Source organism: Silurus meridionalis, chromosome 14 (genome assembly GCF_014805685.1).
Source record: "Silurus meridionalis isolate SWU-2019-XX chromosome 14, ASM1480568v1, whole genome shotgun sequence".
Lineage (NCBI taxonomy): Eukaryota > Metazoa > Chordata > Actinopteri > Siluriformes > Siluridae > Silurus > Silurus meridionalis.
The window spans coordinates 22,737,935-22,761,245 of NC_060897.1; the positions used below are offsets into that span (position 1 = coordinate 22,737,935).

Below are 23,311 nucleotides of genomic sequence, written 5' to 3' on the forward strand. Positions count from 1 at the left end.
ACACACACACACACACACACACACACACACACACACACACACACACATGCCCCTAATCTGCAGTGTTTAATCCTCAGGAACAGTGTTCATTGGAGGGTAAGAATACATTTAATTTAAAAAGGTACTTTTATCATCAGAACCCTCACAGATCTTCTGTTGTTTTGTGGTTTTATGTAGAACTGCAACTAATTTGTCATCGGAGTTCTGTGTAAAAAGGGTTCAAAAGATCGATAAATGAATCACTGGAACAATGAGAAGCTTTTCCTGCTCTTTGGGGAGTCATTATGGGTTCTATGTAGAACACTACAGCACACGTTGAACACTTGGAACCTTTCAAAGGGGGTGTTACATGGAGCCTTTTCAAATATAGAACCACTCGATTGTAGGGTTCTAGCCAGAAGATCTAAGTGTTTCCTCAGGAGGTCAACTGAGAATTCTAAAATGTGCAAAATGTCCTTAATAGCTTCCTAAATATGGACTACACTAAAAGTACTCTTTGAGAGTATAAATAGTGTCCTCAAAGGTCAAAGGTTACCGGACTGCACCAGGTGGCAGGTTATAGCAGAGGCACATTAACCCTAAAGGTCAGATGAAGCTCACATTTTAGTGAGTGTCAGTATTTGGTATATTTGACTTATACACCAGTATTAAAGACTCAGAGATGGAGATGGAGCTGAGACAGTAGCAGGTGCTGATTGTGTTGCTGCTGGTTGTGGTGGTGGTGGTGTAGGTGCTGGTACTGTTGGTGCTGGTGGTATTGGTGATTATGGTGGTGGTGTTGATGCTGGTGCTGATTGTGTTGCTGCTGGTTTTGGTGGTTGTGTTGGTGGTGTTGGTGCTGATTGTGTTGGTGCTGATTGTGTTGGTGCTGGTGATTGTGGTGGTGTTGGTGATTGTGGTGGTGGTGTTATTTTTACACATGAAATGATTTTATGTCTTGCAGATCTAATATTTGATGTAAAACCTTTTTCATTTAGATATTCAAATACAAAAATATATCCAGAGACTCTCTATAATCACACTTTAGATGTCACCCAAATGAGGGTGGGTTCCTCTTTTGAGTCTGGTTCCTCTCAAGGTTTCTTCCTCATAACATCTAAGGGAGTTTTTCCTTCACCACAGTCTCCATGGTGCTCATCAGGGATAAACACACACCATTCACCTTCACTGTTGATTTCTGTTGAAGTCAAGTCAAGTTTATTTCTATAGGGCTTTTCACAAAAGACATTGGTCCTATAGAAATAAACTTGACTTGACTTGACCCTCTAAAGACCCTCTGCTTTACATCCAGAAGAATGACAACTTAACGAGCGATACTGTAAAGTACAATACACATGTGTAAATAAGGAAATTAAACTGGAGTGAAAAAAAAGAATACCGGATGCTGTACAAAGTCCACTCGCGTCCATATCCTGCTGTTAAAACACTCGCTGAGCTCCACCTTTAAAACCAACAAAAAATTAAAAACAACAATATTCATGGACACAGAAACGACCCAACCGCTGGAAACGTCCACAGCGAGATAACTGGAATGTAAATCTATACATTATTATCCGTTTACGAGAAAAATGCATCTCGTCTCGTCTCCCGCAAAGAAGCGTAAAACCTTCTGTCCTTTTATAAAGCATTGACACCGGAGACTCCTTCCATTAATGTTCAATAAATAGTAATGATTACACGCATTGTCACGCATTTCCATCTAACGTTTCCCTGTGAACATTAAAAATATTTGAAAATCTAATTTATAATGTACATTGTCATTTATATGATATATACAAAACTTGATACAATCATTTAACCAACCAGAAAAGATTTATTTTATTAATTATATATAAAAAAAAGTGCATTTGCTTCTTTTTCTGTTTCGCATTGCTGTGTTTTTTTCTACCTGGAGGTGCTGCAGAAGTGTGTGTGTGTGTGTGTGTGTGTGTGTGTGTGTGTGTGTGTGTGTGTGTTTATACAGCTGCAGACCTGTTTTAAGTGCTGCCAGTTTGCAGTGGCCATGCTCTGTGCTGTCACTGTCACTGACGGATGTCCACACCATCACAGCTACCCACTGAGTCCTGTCCTGATGCCAAACTTCACTGCCGTATCGACAGGAAATGCATGTGCACCCAGTTTCCTGTTTCTGGACTGACATTTATCTCACTCGGAGCGTACCAAAAATAACAAACTCGCTTCCCCTTCCCTCCAAGTGGCCTATTCTCAGTAAAACTACATTCCTGGATGCTTCTGTGAACAATGGTAAAAATACAGCACGCAACGTGAGCAGTTTGGCCTACAGCAAGTGACGACACGTGAGACCTCGGACGGCTGAGGGACGTGTGGGTTGCATGAGGACAGAGGCACGCCTGTTTCATCATGTCCATATGGTGTGAAAAGAGGAATCGTAAGGATAACAAAAATAAGTCCTGGTTTGGGAGGAAAAAAGAGAAGAACAGAAAGAGTTATATTTAACTCACACAGTATTATTATTATTATTATTTATCTTTAAATAACATAATGCAGTTCTCCATTACTAGAGTTGACCAGATAAATGGATGAATGGATGGATGGATGCATTGATTGTATGGATGATTGGATCCATGGATGGAGGTCTGAAGTAGCTAGAAAGATGGATCTGTCCTCCAGACAGACAAGCTGTTAACCTTAATAATTTGGGTTTTTTTTCCAAAAGGTGCAGCAAACCACAAAGAACTGAGAACTGGATGGATGGATGGATGGATAGATGGATGGATGGATGGATGGATGGATGGATGGATGGATGGATGGATGGATGGAGTAAATATATTAATGAAACTGGCAAGAAAATGAAACAATAAATGGAGCAAGAGATGATAGGAAGCATATATGGATGTACGGATAGATGGATGGTGGATGGATGCTGGATGGATGGATACATAGATGGAGAAAAGAATAGAGGGGTGGATGGAGGAATGTTTAATATATTGAAACAAGATGGAAAGAGCTGGCAAGATGAACAAATTGAATCAATGGATGGATGGATGGATGGAGCTTATAACAAGTTAAATCAATTGAGGAATAAATGGAATTGGCAACAAGATGAATAAATTAATAAATAAATGAATAAACGGACGAATGGATTGACAGATGAATGGATGGATGGCTGGCTGGCTGGCTGGCTGGATGGATGGATGGATGGATGGATAATTGGAGCTTATAACAAGTTAAATCAATTGAGGAATAAATGGAATTGGCAACAAGATGAATAAATTGATAAATAAATGAATAAACGGACGAATGGATTGACAGATGAATGGATGGATGGCTGGCTGGCTGGCTGGCTGGATGGATGGATGGATGGATGGATGGATGGATGGATGGATGGAATTATATATTGTATAAGGTCATAGAAGGATGAATGAACCACTGGAGGGATAAATGGAAATGTTACATATAATATTGGACTTTAAAAAATGAGGATGAATAAATGGGTGGAGGAGGTGAAGAAGGGAAGGGTGGTTGGATGGATAGATGTATGTACACTAATTTGAAGACAAGATAAAAAGAGCTGGAAAGAGGATGAACAGATGGATGGAACCCGAGGACAGGATGGTTGGATAGATGATGGATGGATGAATGTATTTGGTAACTAGATAAATGAAGAGATCAATAGAATAAGTTTGCAGATGACACTACCGTGATTGGTCTCATCACCAACAATGATGAGACTGCCTACAGGGAGGAGATCCAGCACCTAGCCACATGGTGCAACAACAATAACCTGCTCCTTAACACCTCCAAGACAAAGGAGCTTATTGTGGACTTCAGGAAGGAGGCAAGAGGCACACATGACACCACCCACATCAACGGGATGGCTGTTGAGCGTGTCTCCAGTTTCAAGTTCCTGGGGATCCACATCTCGGCGGACCTGTCCTGGAACATCAACACCTCCAGCCTGGTCAAGAAGGCTCACCAGCGTCTCTTTTTCCTGAGGACACTTAAAAAAAATCAGCTCTCCTCGGATATCCTGGTGAACTTCTACCGCTGCGCAGTAGAGAGCATCCTGACCAGCTGTGTCACAGTCTGGTATGGGAGCTGCTCTGCTGCGGAGTGTAAGGCACTGCAGCGGGTGGTGAAAACTGCCCAGCGCATCACAGGGACTCCACTCCCAGCCATGGAGGACATCCAAAAGAAACGCTGTCTGCGTCGAGCTCGCAGCATTCTTAAGGACTCCTCTCATCCCGCCCACAGACTGTTCACTCTTCTGCCCTCTGGCAGGCGTTTCAGGTGCCTCCGGACCAGGACCAGCAGACTAAAGAACAGCTTTTTTCCTAGAGCTGTCTCTTTAGTGAACTCTGACACTCACTGATACACTACTACATTCCCCCCACACCTCACACTCTTTGCTAATGGACTCTGAACAAAAACTTATGCTCACCAAGACACTGATCATTTCTCACCTCACACTTTGTTGTTGCACGGACTGTTTACACAAACCTTGCTCATTTGCACACTGCTCTTTTTTTATTGCTGCTCACCATAAACTTATCACCACTGTACATATACCTGTTCTCTGTTTATAGTTACTCTCTGTGTATAGTAATAGGCATCTGTATAGCATGTTCATAATACATATATATATATATATATATATATATATATATATATATATATATATATATATATATATATATATATATATATATATTCATCTGTATATTATTGTTCATAGTACATATATACTCATCTGTAATTATATTTATATTTATAGTACATATATATATACACTACTCTGTATATTGTGTTTTACATATAACATATATTCATCTGTATACTACATATTCATCTTTTAATTACTGTTTATAGTCTTTATTTTATTTAACTGTAAATTCATGTTAAATCTATATATCCTGCACTTGCTGTTATTGCACTCTGGTTAGACCCAAACTGCATTTCGTTGCATTGTACTTGTACATGTGTAATGACAATAAAGTTGAATCTAATCTAATCTAATCTAATAAAGAATAGCTGAATGGATAAATAAATTGATGGATGAGTAGAAGTGGAGCCGGGGTCTTTATAAATTCCTCTCAGCATTGCTGGTTTGGTGTCTGAGTCATTAAATTAGTCACATTCTGTGACTCATAAAGCGTATAACTGAGAACCCAGATAGTGGAACCACACCCATATTCCATGTGTCATTGTGTACAGTTTAGTCACACTGGAGGAAATAACCACACCTTCAGGGGCGGGGCTTTGAAAGAAAGAGCTAATGTCACCTTGAAAGACGAGTGGTTAGTATTAAAGTGGAAATGAAGTTCATAGGATTCGTCTGTGAGACATATAATAGCTGGCTAATATGCAAATTTCATAAAGCCTGAGTGATGGAAAACATCAGGATGTCTTTCTGTGTCCTCAAACGTTCAGCTGATGTTCTAGTAGCAACATTTGGGACAGAAAAGCACCGGACTTATTAAATAAATTATTAAGGATTATTTTATTTTTCATCATTATAGTGACCAGAAGTGAATCATCGCATTGTTTCCGAAGTGCTTTTTATGACAGAACGATTCACATCTGGAGAAGCTCACGAACATCTCCAGCTGTTTACTCAATAGTGCAGAATTTGAGTGAGTCAGGAAAGTCCCTTGCTTTTTTTCTCCAAACTAAAATATAAATGTCAGTATTTGTGAAATTTAACTTGTTAAACATGCGTTTAAATTATTATAACTATTATTAGTAGCAGTATTTAGTTTATTTTCATCAGTGAACAAAATGAAAAATATATGCATCAATTCCTCTAGGTTCACTTGCACAGAGTTTTTGAAGGACCTCAACAGGTAGGTTCTTCCAAACATCTTAAAGAGTTAAGCACAGACCTTCTGGGGAAGTAGTTTCCTCAAATCCTTCTGTTTCTTCATGTAATCCCAGACAGACTCAATGATGTTGAGATCAGGGCTCTGTGGAGGCCAAAACTATCCCTTTCAGGACTCGCTGTTCTTCTCTACACTGAAAATAGTTCTTAATGACACTGGCTGTATGTTTGGGGTCGTTGTCCTGCTGCAGAATTAAGCACATGTTAAAAGCTCAGTTTGCTTTGAGATCTTGGCCTGGGAGAGACACTGCTCTTTGTGTCTTGTTGCTGTGCTCAGTGTAGGACCTGTTACATGTTACATGTTAATCCTCAATCAGTTTGAAGCTCCTACACAGCCTAGATATAAATATATAGGCTTCTCACACACTCAATCCCTCACCTCACACACTCAATTCCTCACCTTACACACTTAATTCCTCACCTCACACACTCAATCCCTCACCTCACACACTCAATCCCTTACCTCACACGCCTCAATCCCTCACTTTACACACTCAATCCCTCACCTCACACACTCAATTCCTCACCGTACACACTCAATTCTTCACCTCACACACTCAATCCCTCACCTCACACACTCAATCCCTTACCTCACACGCCTCAATCCCTCACTTTACACTCAATCCCTCACCTCACACACACACACTCAATTCTTCACCTCACACTCAATCCTCACCTCACACTCAATCCCTCACCTCACACACTCAATCCCTTACCTCACATGCCTCAATCCCTCACCTTACACACTCAATCCCTTACCTCACACTCAATCCCTCACCTCACACACTCAATTCCTCACCTTACACACTCAATCCCTCACCTCACACTCAATCCCTCACCTCACACACTCAATCCCTTACCTCACACACTCAATCCCTCACCTTACACTCAACCCCTACCTCACACACTCAATTCCTCACCCCACACTCAATTCCTCACCTCACACACACAATCCCTTACCTCACACACTCAATCCCTCACCTCACACTCCATTCCTCACACACTAAATCCCTCACCTTACACACTCAATCCCTTACCTCACACACTCAATTCCTCACCTTACACACTCTATTCCTCATCTCACACACTCAATCCCTTACCTCACACTCCATTCCTCACCTCACACACTTCATTCCTCACCTCACTCACTCATTTCCTAACCTCACACACTCAATCCTCACCTCACACTCAATTCCACACCTCACATTCAATCCCTCACCTCACACACTCCATTCCTTACCTCACACACTTAATCCCTCACCTCACACACTTGATCTCTCACCTCACACTCAATTCCTCACCTCACACCTCAATCCCTCACCTTACACACTCAACCCCCTACCTCACACACTCAATTCCTCACCTTACACACTCCATTCCTCACCTCACACACACAATCCCTTACCTCACACTCAATCCCTCACCTCACACACTCCATTCCTCACACACTAAATCCCTCACCTTACACACTCAATCCCTTACCTCACACTCAATTCCTCACCTTACACACTCTATTCCTCATCTCACACACTCAATCCCTTACCTCACACTCCATTCCTCACCTCACACTTCATTCCTCACCTCACTCACTCATTTCCTAACCTCACACTCAATCCTCACCTCACACTCAATTCCACACCTCACACATTCAATCCCTCACCTCACACTCCATTCCTTACCTCACACACTTAATCCCTCACCTCACACACTTGATCTCTCACCTCACACACTCAATTCCTCACCTCACACACTCAATCCCTTACCTCACACGCTCAATTCCTCACCTCACACACTCAATTCCTCACCTTACACACTCAATTCCTCACCTCGCACACATGGTTCCTCACCTTATACACACACATCACATAATAAGTAATGAATATTTTGATTCTTCTTCTTCTTTCAAGTTCTCCCATTAGGGGTCTCCACAGCAGATCATCCATCTCCACACCCCCCTGTCCTCTACATCTGCCTCTTTCACACCAACTACCTGCATGTCTTCCCTCACCACATCCATAAACCTCCTCCCTGGCCTCATTTTGAATTGGACCGACCCAGTAGATCCTACATGGATCTACTAAAGATTCCCCCACTCACTAATAAAAAAAAACACAATCCCACAGGAGTGTCATCATTTTTGTGGTCATTCTGTTTACACACACACACACACACAAGGACACAACGTTAGAAAGCGAATGGGAAAGTTTTTCGACTGTGTAAACAGATCATGGCGCTCCGTGACAGCGCCGTTTACTCGTTCCTGAACGCCGAATCCGAATTATACACAGCACATTCCATTCTCTCAATGCTTTACATTCATGTACATCCTGCCCAATCGCTTCCATTTTCGGGGGCACATAGCCCCGCCCCCTTTAATCCCCCATAATCCATCTGTTCTCCATTATACTTTACTGCTACTGTTAGTTCTGCGGCTGCACAATAGCCAGAAAGTTCAAACACACACTTCATTCACTTGATACACAAAACAGGAACACACCCACCCACACTATCCTCACTTACAGACACACACACACACACACACACACACACACTCACTCACTTACACACACACACACACACACACACACACACACACACTCTCACTCATTTACACACACACACACACACACACACACACACACACACACACACACAATCTCACTCACTTACACACACCCACCCACACTCTCACTCACTCACACACACACACACACACACACACACACACACACACACACACACTCTCATTCACTTACACACACACACACCCACCCACACTATCCCTCACTTACACACACACACACACACACACACACACACACACACTCTCTCACTCACTTACACACACACACACACTCTCACTCACTCACACACACACACACACACACACACACACACACACACACACTGGTCCTGCTCTCTGTGGAGGTGGTTAAACCAGGGCAGGGTCTGTCCTCCAACCAAAAATGGGTTGACATTAATCTCTCACCCTCGACTATTTAAGGTAACACTGATACTGATGGTGTGTGTGTGTGTGTGTGTGTGTGTGTGTGTGTGTGTGTGTGTGTGCGTCATCTTCTGCCTCCCATGGGAAGGAGGTTGTATTTATATTATGGGTGTGATGGTATTTAATATGATGATGTTAGATACCTTGGCGCTGTCCAGCTCTGGATTCTGATTGGTCGGCAGGACAATGATGAATTCTCTCTGACAGTCGTGCGGCTGTGAATCTTCTTTGGCTATTATCACACGCTCGGCTGTTTTGATGCACGTTTGCGTTTCTACAGTATCAGGAAACAGGTTAAAAAGCACGTCTATATTTAAAGATTTATGTACGTTTATGTCGCATGTATGAAAGGAGTCTCCAGTGTCAGCGATTTCTAACAAGTTTTCTCAGTTTCTCTGTAACATGAGAACCTACATGTTTTTCTAAATAGCTTTGGAAGAGAGATGATTCCACTGATGTAACGGAACTAGGATCAGACCGAAAGGACGTAAGATCAAATCCCCGGCTTGACAAAAAGCCAAATTAGTGTTTAAAAACCTGCTAAGATATTGTGAGTACACTATATTGTCAAAAGTTTGTGGACACCTGAACATAAGATTGGTATGTGCTTCTTTTTGAACATCCTGTTCCACATTTAGTCCCATTTACTAACATTGTGTTAGTTAAGTCAGGTAGTGATGTAGGTGAGAAGGTGAGGAGGCCGGGGGTGCAGTCAAGTGTTCACATTCAGCCCAAAGGTGTTCAATAGGGTTGGAGCTCCCTTGCAGGAGATCTTCCAAATTCCAAAGAACCACCAAACTCAAAGCATATAAAGTAAATCTTCATGGCTTCGTTTGGGTCTCCTGGTTCAAGTGAATGAAAAATGTAATGGCTTCCACATCCAAAGACTCATCTAATGCCTCCAAATTTATGGTTAAGGTTTTGGGAAGAACCACGTATGTCTGGAAAAGTCAGATGTCCCGACACTTTAGTCCCTCTAATGTAGTTCTGGATCAGATGTACTAGTTTCGCCCCCTGCAGGACAGAAACACACTTCACATAGGACCCAGGCATGTTAGAATCAGTGTCGGTCCAATAATTCATTTTAAATCTGAAAGTTCAAATTCCAAAACTCTTTTTAAGATTCACGTTGAAACGTTTCATACAAAAATCCACACCAGAGTCCAGCTGTTCCAGCTGTGTGTCATTCACACGGTGACTTTCTGACCTCCTGCACTCACCTGAGGGAGGTGTTTAAACACTCTGATGATTCATCAGAGCCTGAGAGCAGTAAAACTCACTCTCCAGTGAAAGTAAAGCAAACAAAGATCGAATTGCAATAAAGACAAAAAAACCCGGAGCTTTCACACACCTGCAGCAGGATTCCTCAAGAAACTCCAGCAGCACAGGACAACATGAGGAATAACCACTCGTGTGCTGTGTGTGTGCAGTTTTTGTGTGATTTCGATGTCTTTTTGTTTAAAAAGAAAAAGAAAAGATTGTAAAGAGGCACCTTTCAAAATGTATTGTTTTCACTTTTTGTAACTTAAACAAATAACACGTATTTTGCTTTTTTATTTGTATTATTTATACTATTACTATTATCGTATTAGTGTTTTGTTTATTTTAAATATATTATTTTTATATACTATAGCAGAGAGAAAAATATATCCATGTATAATATATTTTACTAATAATTAATATTGCTATAAGAGGAATAATAAATTAGTAGCAAAAGTTTTTATATATTTTAGTATATTTTTTATCAAAAAATAGCAATAGTATATTTCAATGTATTTTTATTATTATTTTATTATTATTATTATTATTATTATTATTATTATTATTATTGAAAACTTAATTAGTAATAAACGTTTTGATATATTTCAGAATATTTTTTTTAATAATAGCAATACTATATTTTCAGTGCATTTTTGTTAAATGTTAAATTAATAATAATAATCTTATTTTATTATTATTTTATTTTAGTTTTTCGTCTGAAGCGGAACTTTTCATTAGTAGCACTAGGTTACAGCCCGGAGTGTATTAACCTGCGCACTGTATCCGGAAGTTTGACAAAATATGGCGGATGTTCCGAGCGACGCTCCTCAGCGTGAGATAAAAGAATAGAGTTTAATGTCTTATATATATTTTTTATTGATATTGAATTCTAGAATTAATATTATTTAATAAAAGGACTGTTCTCTATTTGTAAAAAATAAAAGATAAAAAAATGTCAGGAATTTTATTCCCAACTTGCTTATGTTTATCGCTGGTCTGTTTGCGCGGTTTTGTCGCCCCCTGTCTACTTTACAAGGGCACTACAGAGGGTGTAAAGTGCACTTGGTTTATAAAAATGGGAGATTTGGGATTAGGCCTGAGTGACACGTGACAGTTAAGCAGCGTTGTATTTTTATATAAATTATTTTTTTACGCTATATATATTTATTATTATTATTATTATTATTATTAGACACTTTTAAATAGCAGCACACAAAGTGTCATATTTAAATATTAATTTTAGGTAGTAGTAATATATTTATTTGTTTATTATTTTGTTTGTTTATTTATTATAATTTGCATATTATATATTACACTTTTCTAGTTCAGGTTATAATATTAATTAACTTTAAAAATCCTTAAAAATTGTAATTAAGGTGTGGTGATTTATTTTTCAGGTAGAATTTAGTTTATTCTGTAGGTTAATGCTTTTTAATTGATTATTATTATTTATTTACTTTTCTTACATGTTTTCCTGTAGATTGTCCAGGAACCAGCAGTGACCAAGCTGGCAAATCTTCAGCATGTCAGGGATGTCCAAACCAGGCCATATGTTCCTCTGGAGCTCCCAAAGCTCCAGATCCTGGTACCTTTTTCAATTCCTCATCATCATCAACCATCTCTGTAATATTTGATTCAGATCATCGTTGTCAGAACGTTCACACTTGTGATTTTTTTAGGAACATTAATAGAAATTTGACTTGATTTTATATTGTTATGATTTTTTATTCTTCTGTTGTATGTTTATTTTTTTAGCTGTGGAGGAGATCAGGTTGAAGATGTCCACCGTCAAGCACAAGATTGTTGTTCTGTCCGGTAAAGGAGGCGTAGGGAAGAGCACGTTCAGCGCACATCTGGCTCACGCCCTGGCTAGTGATGAATCCACAGAAGTAGGTTTATTTTACTGATAAAGAAACAACAACGGTGTAAAAGCCACAACGGCGTTTTAGTGCCACCTTTAAAAAGGTAAACAATAAATAAATCTCATAGCAATATGAGAATACAGAAAATATGTTGAGAATAAAGTCATAGCGATACCAGATTAAAGATCATATTTAGAGAAAAATCACAGAATTGTACGAAACATTTCACTGGAATCCTCACTTTAGGTTAGGGTTTAACTCCTACTTTAACTCCGCATCAGTACTGCGTTATAATCAGTACACGGACACTGCAGCGCTTCTGTAGGAAACCTCATTTATTAAGATGAAAGAAATCAGACAATTTGAGGAAATCGCCTTTTTTGTGCAGTCTGAAGGAAACCGATGGTTACGTCTGCATGCTATTGGAACTGGAGATGTTTCTCAGGACGAAGTGAGGATGATGATCAAATAAATTGACCATTAAGAAGTTAAACGCCTCGTAATCTTTGTTTTATTTAAGGTGGCATTAAAACGCCTTCATAAAAAGCAGATAGTGAAAATGAAAACTCTTGACCGCCCTCTAATGACGTACATCGGTATTGCGACCTCTTTATCAGAATCAGAAATAACTTTATTACCAAGTTTACACACACAAAGAACTGCAGCTTCCAGTGCAGGAGAAAGTACAGACATGATATAACAACATATAAGTAGAACAGACAATTAAATAATGCACTTTATACAGAAGGAGAAATATTGTGTAAATGAATGTACAGATGTTATTTACAGGTGTGCAGTTTATTAATGTACCACTGGGATTCTGTGTGTAAACGTGTCAGTTATGATGGACAGTGTGTAGTTATGAATATTTTAATTGTTCATGCTGAGTAGAGCCTGCGGGAGAAATCTGTTTTTGTGCCTGGGTCTTCTGGTGGACGGTGTTCTGTCGGTTGGAAGAGAGAGTGGGCTCGGTGTGTGGGGTCCAAAGAGATTTTCTTAGCCCTTTTCTCCACTCTGGAGGAGTGAAGATCTTGTAGGTTGGGCAGTGGGGCACCTGTAATCCTCTCAGCAGTGATGGTCGAGTAGAACTGTTTCAGCTCCTGTGGCAGGTTGAATTTTCTGTTGGTGAAGAACGTAGAACCTCTGCTGGCCTTTTTAGCAATGGAGTCAATGTTGTTGTCCCACTTCAGGTCCTGAGAGATGGTGGTACCCAGAAACTTGACTGACTCCACTGTTGTTACGGTGCTGTGTATGATGGGGAAGTGCTGGTGGATTTCTCCTGAAGTCCACGAATCATCTCCATTGTTTTGAGCATGTTGAGCTCCAGGTCTTTGTGATGTGGTTTTTCTTCAAACTTTTAGCACAAACTCAGAGGCACACAATCGCGTGAGACGTCTTTGGATGCAGTAGCCATGAAATCTTTCTTTCACTTGAACCAGGAGACACGAATCTTCTCCATCTGCTTTACATGTGGAATGGAAAATCTCCCGTTATTGAGCTCTAGAAGACCTTTTGAGATGAATGTGAACCAGACTTTACTAACACATCTAGAAAATCTAAAGGAACATGTTCCCAGAAGAGTGAAGAGACGGAGCTTTAAGCTGTCAGGGCGAGAATGAAAACAAAAACAGCTTTGTGACTCTTTTTACACAAATCCATACACACACAGCTTCAGTTAACACTCACTCAGGGGTCTGTTCCTGTTCTCACTCTGATATAAACACTCCTTTCCTCCGTCACGTTCCGGATATGGACTAGTGTAGAAAAGGAAGAGAAAGAAGCACTGAAACACCGACACTGATTATCCTGGATTTGGTTCTGTGGAAATTTGGCAGCTGATGTACATCAGGAGGAGAAATCGTCTGATGGAGCAGATGTTTATGTGCAGTGATGTGGAAATGTTGAGGGCAGTGGGAGACACGTGATACGGAGGGATAGTGGAACTTTTTTATCCAGGAACAAAGACTTTTACAACAGTAATGAAAGAAATCTGAAGTTCAGATGTTCCTGCAGCATTAACTAAGAATTAATCATTCCTGTGTGTGTGTGTGTGTGTGTGTGTGTGTGTGTGTGTGTGTGTGTGTGTGTGTGTGTGTGTGTGTTCTTTGTTACTGAGTTGATGTAATTATGGATGTAATATTTTCCACCACTTCTTCTACACAAGGGTTCTAGTATAGAAGTTAGAGTGTGTGTGTAAGAGTGTGTGTGTAAGAGTGTGTGTGTAAGAGTGTGTGTGTAAGAGTGTGTGTGTTTTCTGTCTCAGGAAAAATACCTGTGATAAGAAACATCCTGTGAGAACTGTTTCATTCTCACTTCCTTCTGATAGTCTGTTGCCTTGACACACACATACTCACTCTCTCACACGCTCACACACACACACACACACACACACACACACACACACACACACACACGTAGTCGTTTATTTTCTCAGCCTCTCACACACACTCTTGTGTCTAGAACATTTCATGATCCCTGGCTCTTCCAAACACTCCTTTGTAAGTGCTATAAATAATAACCCACTTCTTCTTCCTTCTTCTTCTTCTTCTTCCTTCAGCTGCTCCCATTAGGGGTCTCCACAGGGGATCATCCATCTCCATACCCCCCTGTTCTCTACATCTGCCTCTTTCAAACCAACTACCTGCATGTCTTCCCTCACCACATCCATAAACCTCCTCCTTGGTCTTCCTCTTTTCCTCCTTCATGATGTGTCTCCATCCTCAGCATTCTCCTACTGATATACCCCAAGTCCCTCCTCTGCACATGTCCAAACCATCTTAATATCACCTCCCTCACCTTGTCTCCAAAACGTCCTACATGCCCTGTCCCTCCAATAAACTAATTTCTAATCCTTTCCATCGTCGTCACTCCCAACGAACATCTCAACATCTTCAGCTCTGCTACCTCCAGCTTCACCTCCTGTCTTTTACTCAATGCCACTGTCTCTAAACCTACAACATCTCAGGTCTCACCACAGTCCTATAAACTTTCCCTTCACTCTCACAGATACTCTTCTATCACAAATCACTCCTGCTATCATTCTTCTCCACCCACTCCACCCTGCCTGCACTCTTTTCTTCACTTCTCTAACACACTCTCCATTACTTTGCACTGTTGACCCCAGGTACCTGAACTCCTCCACCTTCTCCACCTCTTCTCCCTGTAACCGCACCCCTCCACTGCCTCCCTCTCATTCAAACACATGTACTCTGTCTTACTCCTACTGACTTTCATTCTCCTTCTCTCCAGCGTGTACCTCCACCTCTCCAGGCTCTTCTCCACCTGCTCCATACTCTCACCACTAATCACAATATCATCCACAAACATCATAGTCCACAGAGACTCCTGTCTGACCTCGTCCGTCAACCTGTCCATCACCACTGCAAACAGGAAAGGGCTCAGAGCCGATCCTTGATGCAGTCCAACTTCCACCTTGAACCAGTCTGTCGTTCCTACTGCACACTTCACTGCTGTCACACTGTCCTCATACATGTCCTGCACCACCCTCACATACTTCTCTGACACACCAGACTTCCTCATACAATACCACAACTCCTCTCTCCACCCTGTCGTACGCTTTCTCTAAATCCACAAACACACAATGCAACTCCTTCTGACCTTCTCTATAACCCACTTATGACATGTTATAAAGTGTCATGTGATTTGTTGTTTTTCTTAGATAAAATAAAAAATGTTTGGATAGCAGGAGTCTGAGTCGACTCCCAATCTCGATTTCTCACTCTGTGAATGAGAGTCATTCCTCTTTGGTTATATGGAGCTGCTCCGTGTCTGAATTCACATAGAACTACAACTGAATTAAATTAACAATTCTACATTCATTTGTACACTTTATATATAATATGCAGTGTATTTATCTAATGATATCTGTTAAAAAAATATATATTTATATAAATGTAAAAAAAATTGCTGCTGATTCCTAGGTTAAGTCCTGATGAAACTCTCTGAGGGTCCACTAGGGGGCGGATGTGAGCTGGACACGTGTTTGCCCTCTCACTGAGTTTCTGCGGCCTGAATTACTACTGTGCCCTTGTGATTAATCTCCGTGTCATTCATTTATACTGTTTTATTTCCACAAAACAAACACAAATCATATTATTTCACATAAAATCATTGAATAATCGTCTCGTTTTCATTTTCCAGCAGTAAATTGATAAAAAGGCTGAATGAGTGGATGATGATGATATATTATCTCCTTTATGACACTTTTTATCCAGAGCTACTTAGTGTTTAGTCATTTATATGCTGAGCAGTTGAGAGTTAAGGGCCTTACTCAGGGGCCCAGTGGTGGCAGAATATTGATGCTGGGATGTGAACTCACAACCTTCTGATTTTAATTTTAACCAAGGAGCTACTAGGGTCATCTTCACCAATCGCAATGCGTTTCACGATATCTAACCTCCCTGAAACATGTTGTTTTATGATACGTTTCTGTGACGTCTACAAGAAGTGACATCATCAATCTGCATCAGATTCAGTATTATTGAATCTGTCGATCTGATTTCCTTTAAACATACAAATCCTCCCTCAGCATGAAGAACAGCTTCTTGGCATCCGGACAGTTTGTTTCTCCATGCGTCCGGATGAAAAATGTTGCCCTGCATATCGTAAAAACATCTTCACCAGTAGGAGATTTCTTCCTTGTTCATGCCAGGGTCATAACTGGGCAGGACGTTCCATGAGAGACATCACTCCAGACGTCTGTCTGCTCTCTAAATAACACTTACAGGACTCAGACGTACACTTCGGCTCATCGTCTTGTTGTACAACGAAGTGGGTTCCAGTGAGCCGCAGTCCAGACGGAACTGCATGGTGTGGAAGTATGGAATGGGAACCATGTTGATTTCACTTTCCAGAACCTTCCCTGCTCCAATACAACCCCAATCCATTAAACCTCCACCTCCATGTGTGAGTGTGGGGGTGAGGGAGTCTGATCACATCTTCTCTGCTCCTCTCCATCTGAAGTTCTTCTGTTAGAGACACAAATGGTTTATTTGAACTTATTCATCAACTCATTTACTGTCCAAGTGCTATGTGTTTTAGCCTTTTTATTGAGTCTCTCAAACCATAAAAAAAATTCCACACTTGTGGCAGGTTCTGCAGTTCTCTGACGTTTGACTCTGTAGTAAATATTCAGTAAACAGGAAGTTTGTTGGTTCAGAGGGAAAGTTTTTGTCTGCAGCTATTTTTTCTGTACTGGTGAGCGACAGACTGCATTTAGCCAAAAGTGATATTTTTTCTGAAGTAATAAATCGGGTAAACTTCAGCAGGCCTAACACTCTGTAATCTCTTTATCAACATCACACACACACGCACGCACGCACGCACGCACACACACACACACCAGCTACGTGATTATGAAAAAGTTTCTTTATCTCTCCTGAAGTCTAGGCTCATGTGTGCAAAAGTTTAAAAGGGGTTTGTTCTGTATTTAGAAAACATCAACTATAGAAAAGATTAGAGGTGAGAGGATAAACCAAGGAGCTGAGAGGATCAGATGAAGGGATGAGGTGAGAAGATGTTGGTTTGAATGAGGTAGATGTGGAGGACAGAGTAGTATGGAGACGGATGATCCGCTGTGGCGACCCCTCATGGGAGAAGCCGAAAGAAGAAGAGGTGAGAAGATAAGGTGAAAGGATGAATGGAGGAGCTGAGATGATAAGGTCAGGGGATGAGATGATATGATGAGGAGCTGAATGGATAAGAAGTGTGAGGTGAAAGGATGAGTGGATGAGGTGAATGGAAGTGAAAAGGTTTTGAGTGAAGCAACAGAAATAGAGGAACAACATGAAAATAACTCTGTACACCAGATGACTGTGGCTTTAGTGGTGAACTTCACCGTCACTGGACCGCAGGCCAGGTGTTTATTTTTTATTAGATTTTTATTAGATTTTAGTCGCTGTCTGATTCTCTCCTTGTTTTCTTTGCTCCTTTCTTTGTTTCTCCATCCTTTTTTCCTTCCCACTGGAGTTTCTTCTTTCTTCTCTAATTCCTTCCATCCTACCTCCCTTTCTTTAATTAATAAATAAATGTACATTTTAGAACAGAGAACACACAAGAACCGGAACAAGTTGGATTCGGACCAACAAGTTTTTCAGTGGTGAAAATGTTTAGCTCTGTGCCACGTTGTATCTTTTTTCTCCTTTTTTCAGCTACGCTAAATGTTGCGGAACCTCTATGAAATGAGTTACTTCCTGTTTTCGCCGCTTAATTTCTCTCAAGATAATAAGAATAACAGTAGGTTATCACGTGACCTTAAACGCAGATCATCGCTCACAGGTAGCGCTTTTATTAAACCCTGGTCCAGATGAATCCCGCTTCCCTTTTTCACGCCCTCACCTCAGCCGACACCGAGTGCATCTGCTCTGGCCAAAAATACTCAAAATATTCCGTCACGCTGTTCATAAAAGGAAATGAAGGAAACTATTACTAAAAAGGAAAAAAGTCGTCATTTCAGATTATTATCAGGATTTTTTGTTCTAGATTTAGAATTCAGATTTCCAACCAGAAAAAAAATGATGATTCGTGTTTTCTCCTTTTTAATTCCAGGTGGCTCTGCTGGACGTGGACATCTGTGGACCATCAATACCCAGAATAATGGGGCTGGAGGGAGAGCAGGTACAACACAACGATACAGTTACTGAGAGAGACAGAGAGAGAGAGAGAGAGAGAGAGAGAGAGAACAAAAGAAGCATAAGACATAGAGTCAAGTCAAGTGGCTTTTATTGTCATTTTTACTATACACAGTGGTACACAGTACACAGTAAAAACGAAACAACGTTCCTCCGGAACCCTGGTGCTACACAAAAACAACAAAACAACATAAAGTGCATCGAGTGCAGCCTGGTGCAAACAGTGCAAACAAAAGAACAGTACAGACAGACAGAGTGCAGACAGACAACACAAGACAAGACAAAAGACAAAAACCAAGTATAGCGCCGACTAGTAAACCTACTGTATACTTACATATACAGTACTGTGTGAGGAGAATGTAAAAACTATACCCAGGAGAAAATACAAACAGAAAGAGCAGTGTAGTGCAAAAACAGCAGCAAGGAGGTGCAAAGACAGCATGTAAACATTATACTGTAGTATAAAAGGTGCAAAAACAGCATGTAAACATTGTACTGAATATAAACATTGTACTGAATATAGTATAAATAATAATAAATATATAAATGGTGATGGAGTGGATCGAGATGAGTGATGAATGTGTTTAGTCCAGGTTGTACAGTTCAGTTCAGTAACAGTAACACACAGTGAGTGTGTGTGTGTGTGTGCGTGTGTAAGTGAGTGTGTGTGTGTGAGTTCTGTTCAGTTCTGTGTGTTGAGAAGCCTGATGGCTTGTGGGAAGAAACTGTTACACAGTCTTGTTGTGACGGCCCGAATGCTTGAACCGTTTTCCTGATGGTAGGAGGGTGAAGTATGCGTGTGACGGTGTGTGTGATCGTCCACAATGCTGTGTGCTTTGCGGATGCAGCGTGTGGTGTAAATGTCCATGATAGAGGGAGAGACTCGATGATCTTCTCAGCTGTCCTCACTATCCTCTGTAGGGTCTTGCGATCCGAGACGGTGCAATTCCCAAACCAGGCAGTGATGCAGCTGCTCAGAATGCTCTCAATGGTCCCTCTGTAGAACATGGACAGGATGGGGGGAGGGAGGTGGGCTTTCCTCAGCCTTCTCAGAAAGTATAGACGCTGCTGGGCTTTCTTGGTGATGGAGCTGGTGTTAAGTGACCAGGTGAGGTTGTCCGCCAGATGAACACCAAGGAATTTGGTGCTCTTGACGATCTCCACAGAGGATCCATCGATAATCAGTGGAGATTGGTCGCCTGAGCTCTCCTGAAGTCCACAACCATCTCTTTCGTTTTGTCCACGTTCAGAGACAGGTTGTTTGCTCCACACCAGGCAGTTAACCGTTCACCTCTTCTCTATATGCTGACTCATCGTTCCTGCTGATTAGACCCACCACGGTCGTGTCATCAGCGAACTTGATGATATGATTTGAGCTGTGCGTTGGTGCACAGTCGTGAGTCAGCAGAGTGAACAGCAGTGGACTGAGCACACAGCCTGAGGGGCTCCAGTGCTCAGTGTGGTGGTGCTGGAGATGCTGTTCCCGATCCGGACTGCCTGAGGTCTCCCAGTCAGGAAATCCAGGATCCAGTTGCAGAGAGGTGTTCAGGCCCAGAAGGTTCAGCTTCTCGATCAGGTGCTGAGGAATGATTGTGTTGAATGCTGAGCTGAAATCAATGAACAGCATTCGTACATATGAGTCCTTGTTATCCAGGTGGGTGAGGGCCAGATGAAGGGTTGTGGAGATGGCATCGTCCGTGGAACGGTTTGGACGATACGCAAACTGCATTGGGTCCAGGGAGGGTGGAAGCTGTGTCTTGATGTGCCTCATGACAAGCCTCTCGAAGCACTTCATCACGATGGGAGTGAGCGACGGGACGATAGTCATTGAGGCAGGAGACAGTCGATTTCTTTGGCACAGGAACGATAGTCGTTGTCTTGAGGCACGTGGGAACAACGTTACTGCTCAGGGAGATGTTGAAGATGTCAGTGAAGACATCTGCTAGTTGTTCTGCACATTCTCTGAGCACTCTGCCAGGAATGTTGTCAGGTCCAGCAGACTTCCGTGGGTTAACTCTGCATAGAGTTTTCCTCACTTCAGCTGTGGTTAGACAGAGCACCTGGTCAGTGGGAGGAGGATGGTCTTCCTCGCCACCACGTTGTTCTGTACCAACCGGGAGAGAAGAAGAGAGGGGGGAGGGTCACGGTCACAAGCAGGTGATGTGGTCTTGTAATTCGTGATCGCCTGGATGCCCTGCCACATGCGCCGAGTGTCTCCACTGTCCTGGAAGTGGTCGTGATTTTCTTCGCGCGCTTTGCCTCTCTGATAGCACGAGACAGTTTGGCCCTTGCTGTTTTAAGGCCGCCTTGTCCCCTGTTCTGAAGGCAGAGTCTCTTTGTTTCAACAGCGCGCACATTTGCAGTCATCCACGGCTTCTGATTGAGCGTAGTGATGGACTTGGAGATGGTCACATCGTCAACGCACTTGCTGATGTAGCAGGTCACTGATGATGTGTACTCTTCCAAGTTGATGGAATCGCCGTGGGTTGCAGCCTCTCTAAACATGTCCCAGTCAGTGCACTCAAAACAGTCCTGAAGAGCAGAAGTAGCTCCTTCTGGCCAGGTTTTCACCTGTTTCAGAACCGGTTTAGGCGTCTGATGAGCGGTCTGTATGCTGGAATCAACATAACAGAGCAGTGGTCTGAGTATCCGAGATGGGGCGGGCTCCGCACGATACGCGCCGGGATGTTTGTGTAAACAAGATCCAGCGTGTTCGCTCCTCTCGTTGCAAAGTCCACATGCTGATGGAGTTTAGGAAGCACAGTCTTGAGATTCGCATGGTTGAAAATAATAAACATGAGCATTCTGCTAGAGGGAGAGAGAAGGAGTGGAGGAGAGGGAGAGAAGGAGTGGAGGAAAGGGGAGAGAAGGAGGAGGAGAGGAGGAGAGGGAGAGAAGGAGTGGAGGAAAGGGGAGAGAAGGAGGAGGAGAGGGAGAGAAGGAGTGGAGGAAAGGGGAGAGAAGGAGTGGAGGAGAGGGAGAGAAGGAGGAGGAGAGGGAGAGAAGGAGTGGAGGAAAGGGGAGAGAAGGAGTGGAGGAGAGGGGAAGAGAAGGAGTGGAGGAAAGGGGAGAGAAGGAGTGGAGGAGAGGGAGAGAAGGAGTGGAGGAAAGGGGAGAGAAGGAGTGGAGGAGAGGAGGAGAGGGAAGAGAAGGAGTGGAGGAAAGGGGAGAGAAGGAGGAGGAGAGGGGAAGAGAAGGAGTGGAGGAAAGGGGAGAGAAGGAGTGGAGGAGAGGAGGAGAGGGAAGAGAAGGAGTGGAGGAAAGGGGAGAGAAGGAGTGGAGGAGAGGGGAAGAGAAGGAGTGGAGGAAAGGGGAGAGAAGGAGTGGAGGAGAGGGAGAGAAGGAGTGGAGGAGAGGGAAGAGAAGGAGTGGAGGAGAGGGGAAGAGAAGGAGTGGAGGAGAGGGAAGAGAAGGAGTGGAGGAGAGGGGAAGAGAAGGAGTGGAGGAAAGGGGAGAGAAGGAGGAGGAGAGGGGAAGAGAAGGAGTGGAGGAAAGGGGAGAGAAGGAGTGGAGGAGAGGAGGAGAGGGAGAGAAGGAGTGGAGGAGAGGGGAAGAGAAGGAGTGGAGGAAAGGGGAGAGAAGGAGTGGAGGAGAGGGGAAGAGAAGGAGTGGAGGAAAGGGGAGAGAAGGAGTGGAGGAGAGGGGAAGAGAAGGAGTGGAGGAAAGGGGAGAGAAGGAGTGGAGGAGAGGGGAAGAGAAGGAGTGGAGGAAAGGGGAGAGAAGGAGTGGAGGAGAGGGGAAGAGAAGGAGTGGAGGAAAGGGGAGAGAAGGAGGAGGAGAGGGGAAGAGAAGGAGTGGAGGAAAGGGGAGAGAAGGAGTGGAGGAGAGGGGAAGAGAAGGAGTGGAGGAAAGGGGAGAGAAGGAGTGGAGGAGAGGAGGAGAGGGAAGAGAAGGAGTGGAGGAAAGGGGAGAGAAGGAGTGGAGGAGAGGGAGAGAAGGAGTGGAGGAAAGGGGAGAGAAGGAGTGGAGGAGAGGGGAAGAGAAGGAGTGGAGGAAAGGGGAGAGAAGGAGTGGAGGAGAGGGAGAGAAGGAGTGGAGGAAAGGGGAGAGAAGGAGTGGAGGAGAGGAGGAGAGGGAAGAGAAGGAGTGGAGGAGAGGGAAGAGAAGGAGTGGAGGAGAGGGGAAGAGAAGGAGTGGAGGAAAGGGGAGAGAAGGAGTGGAGGAGAGGAGGAGAGGGAAGAGAAGGAGTGGAGGAAAGGGGAGAGAAGGAGTGGAGGAGAGGGAGAGAAGGAGTGGAGGAAAGGGGAGAGAAGGAGTGGAGGAGAGGGGAAGAGAAGGAGTGGAGGAAAGGGGAGAGAAGGAGTGGAGGAGAGGGGAAGAGAAGGAGTGGAGGAGAGGGGAAGAGAAGGAGTGGAGGAGAGGGGAAGAGAAGGAGTGGAGGAGAGGAGGAGAGGGAAGAGAAGGAGTGGAGGAGAGGGAGAGAAGGAGTGGAGGAGAGGGAAGAGAAGGAGTGGAGGAGAGGGGAGTGGAGGAGAGGAGGAGAGGGGAGTGGAGGAGAGGGGAGTGGAGGAGAGGGAAGAGAAGGAGTGGAGGAGAGGAGGAGAGGGGAGTGGAGGAGAGGGGAGTGGAGGAGAGGGAGAGAAGGAGTGGAGGAGAGGGAGAGAAGGAGTGGAGGAGAGGGGAAGAGAAGGAGGAGGAGAGGGAGAGAAGGAGTGGAGGAGGGGAGAGAAGGAGTGGAGGAAAGGGGAGAGAA

General features: G+C 43.0%; 1 protein-coding gene across 1 annotated transcript in view; it reads left to right on the forward strand.

The window, feature by feature from the left end:
- The first annotated feature begins 10,870 nt into the window (after nucleotides 1-10,870).
- Nucleotides 10,871-23,311, forward strand: part of nubp1 (nucleotide binding protein 1 (MinD homolog, E. coli)) — a 37,924-nt gene continuing 25,483 nt past the window's right edge. The window contains 4 exon segments of the mRNA XM_046866239.1: nucleotides 10,871-10,938; nucleotides 11,587-11,691; nucleotides 11,862-11,995; nucleotides 18,536-18,604. Coding sequence (XP_046722195.1) covers nucleotides 10,908-10,938; nucleotides 11,587-11,691; nucleotides 11,862-11,995; nucleotides 18,536-18,604 — 339 coding nt within the window. The 5' untranslated portion in view covers nucleotides 10,871-10,907.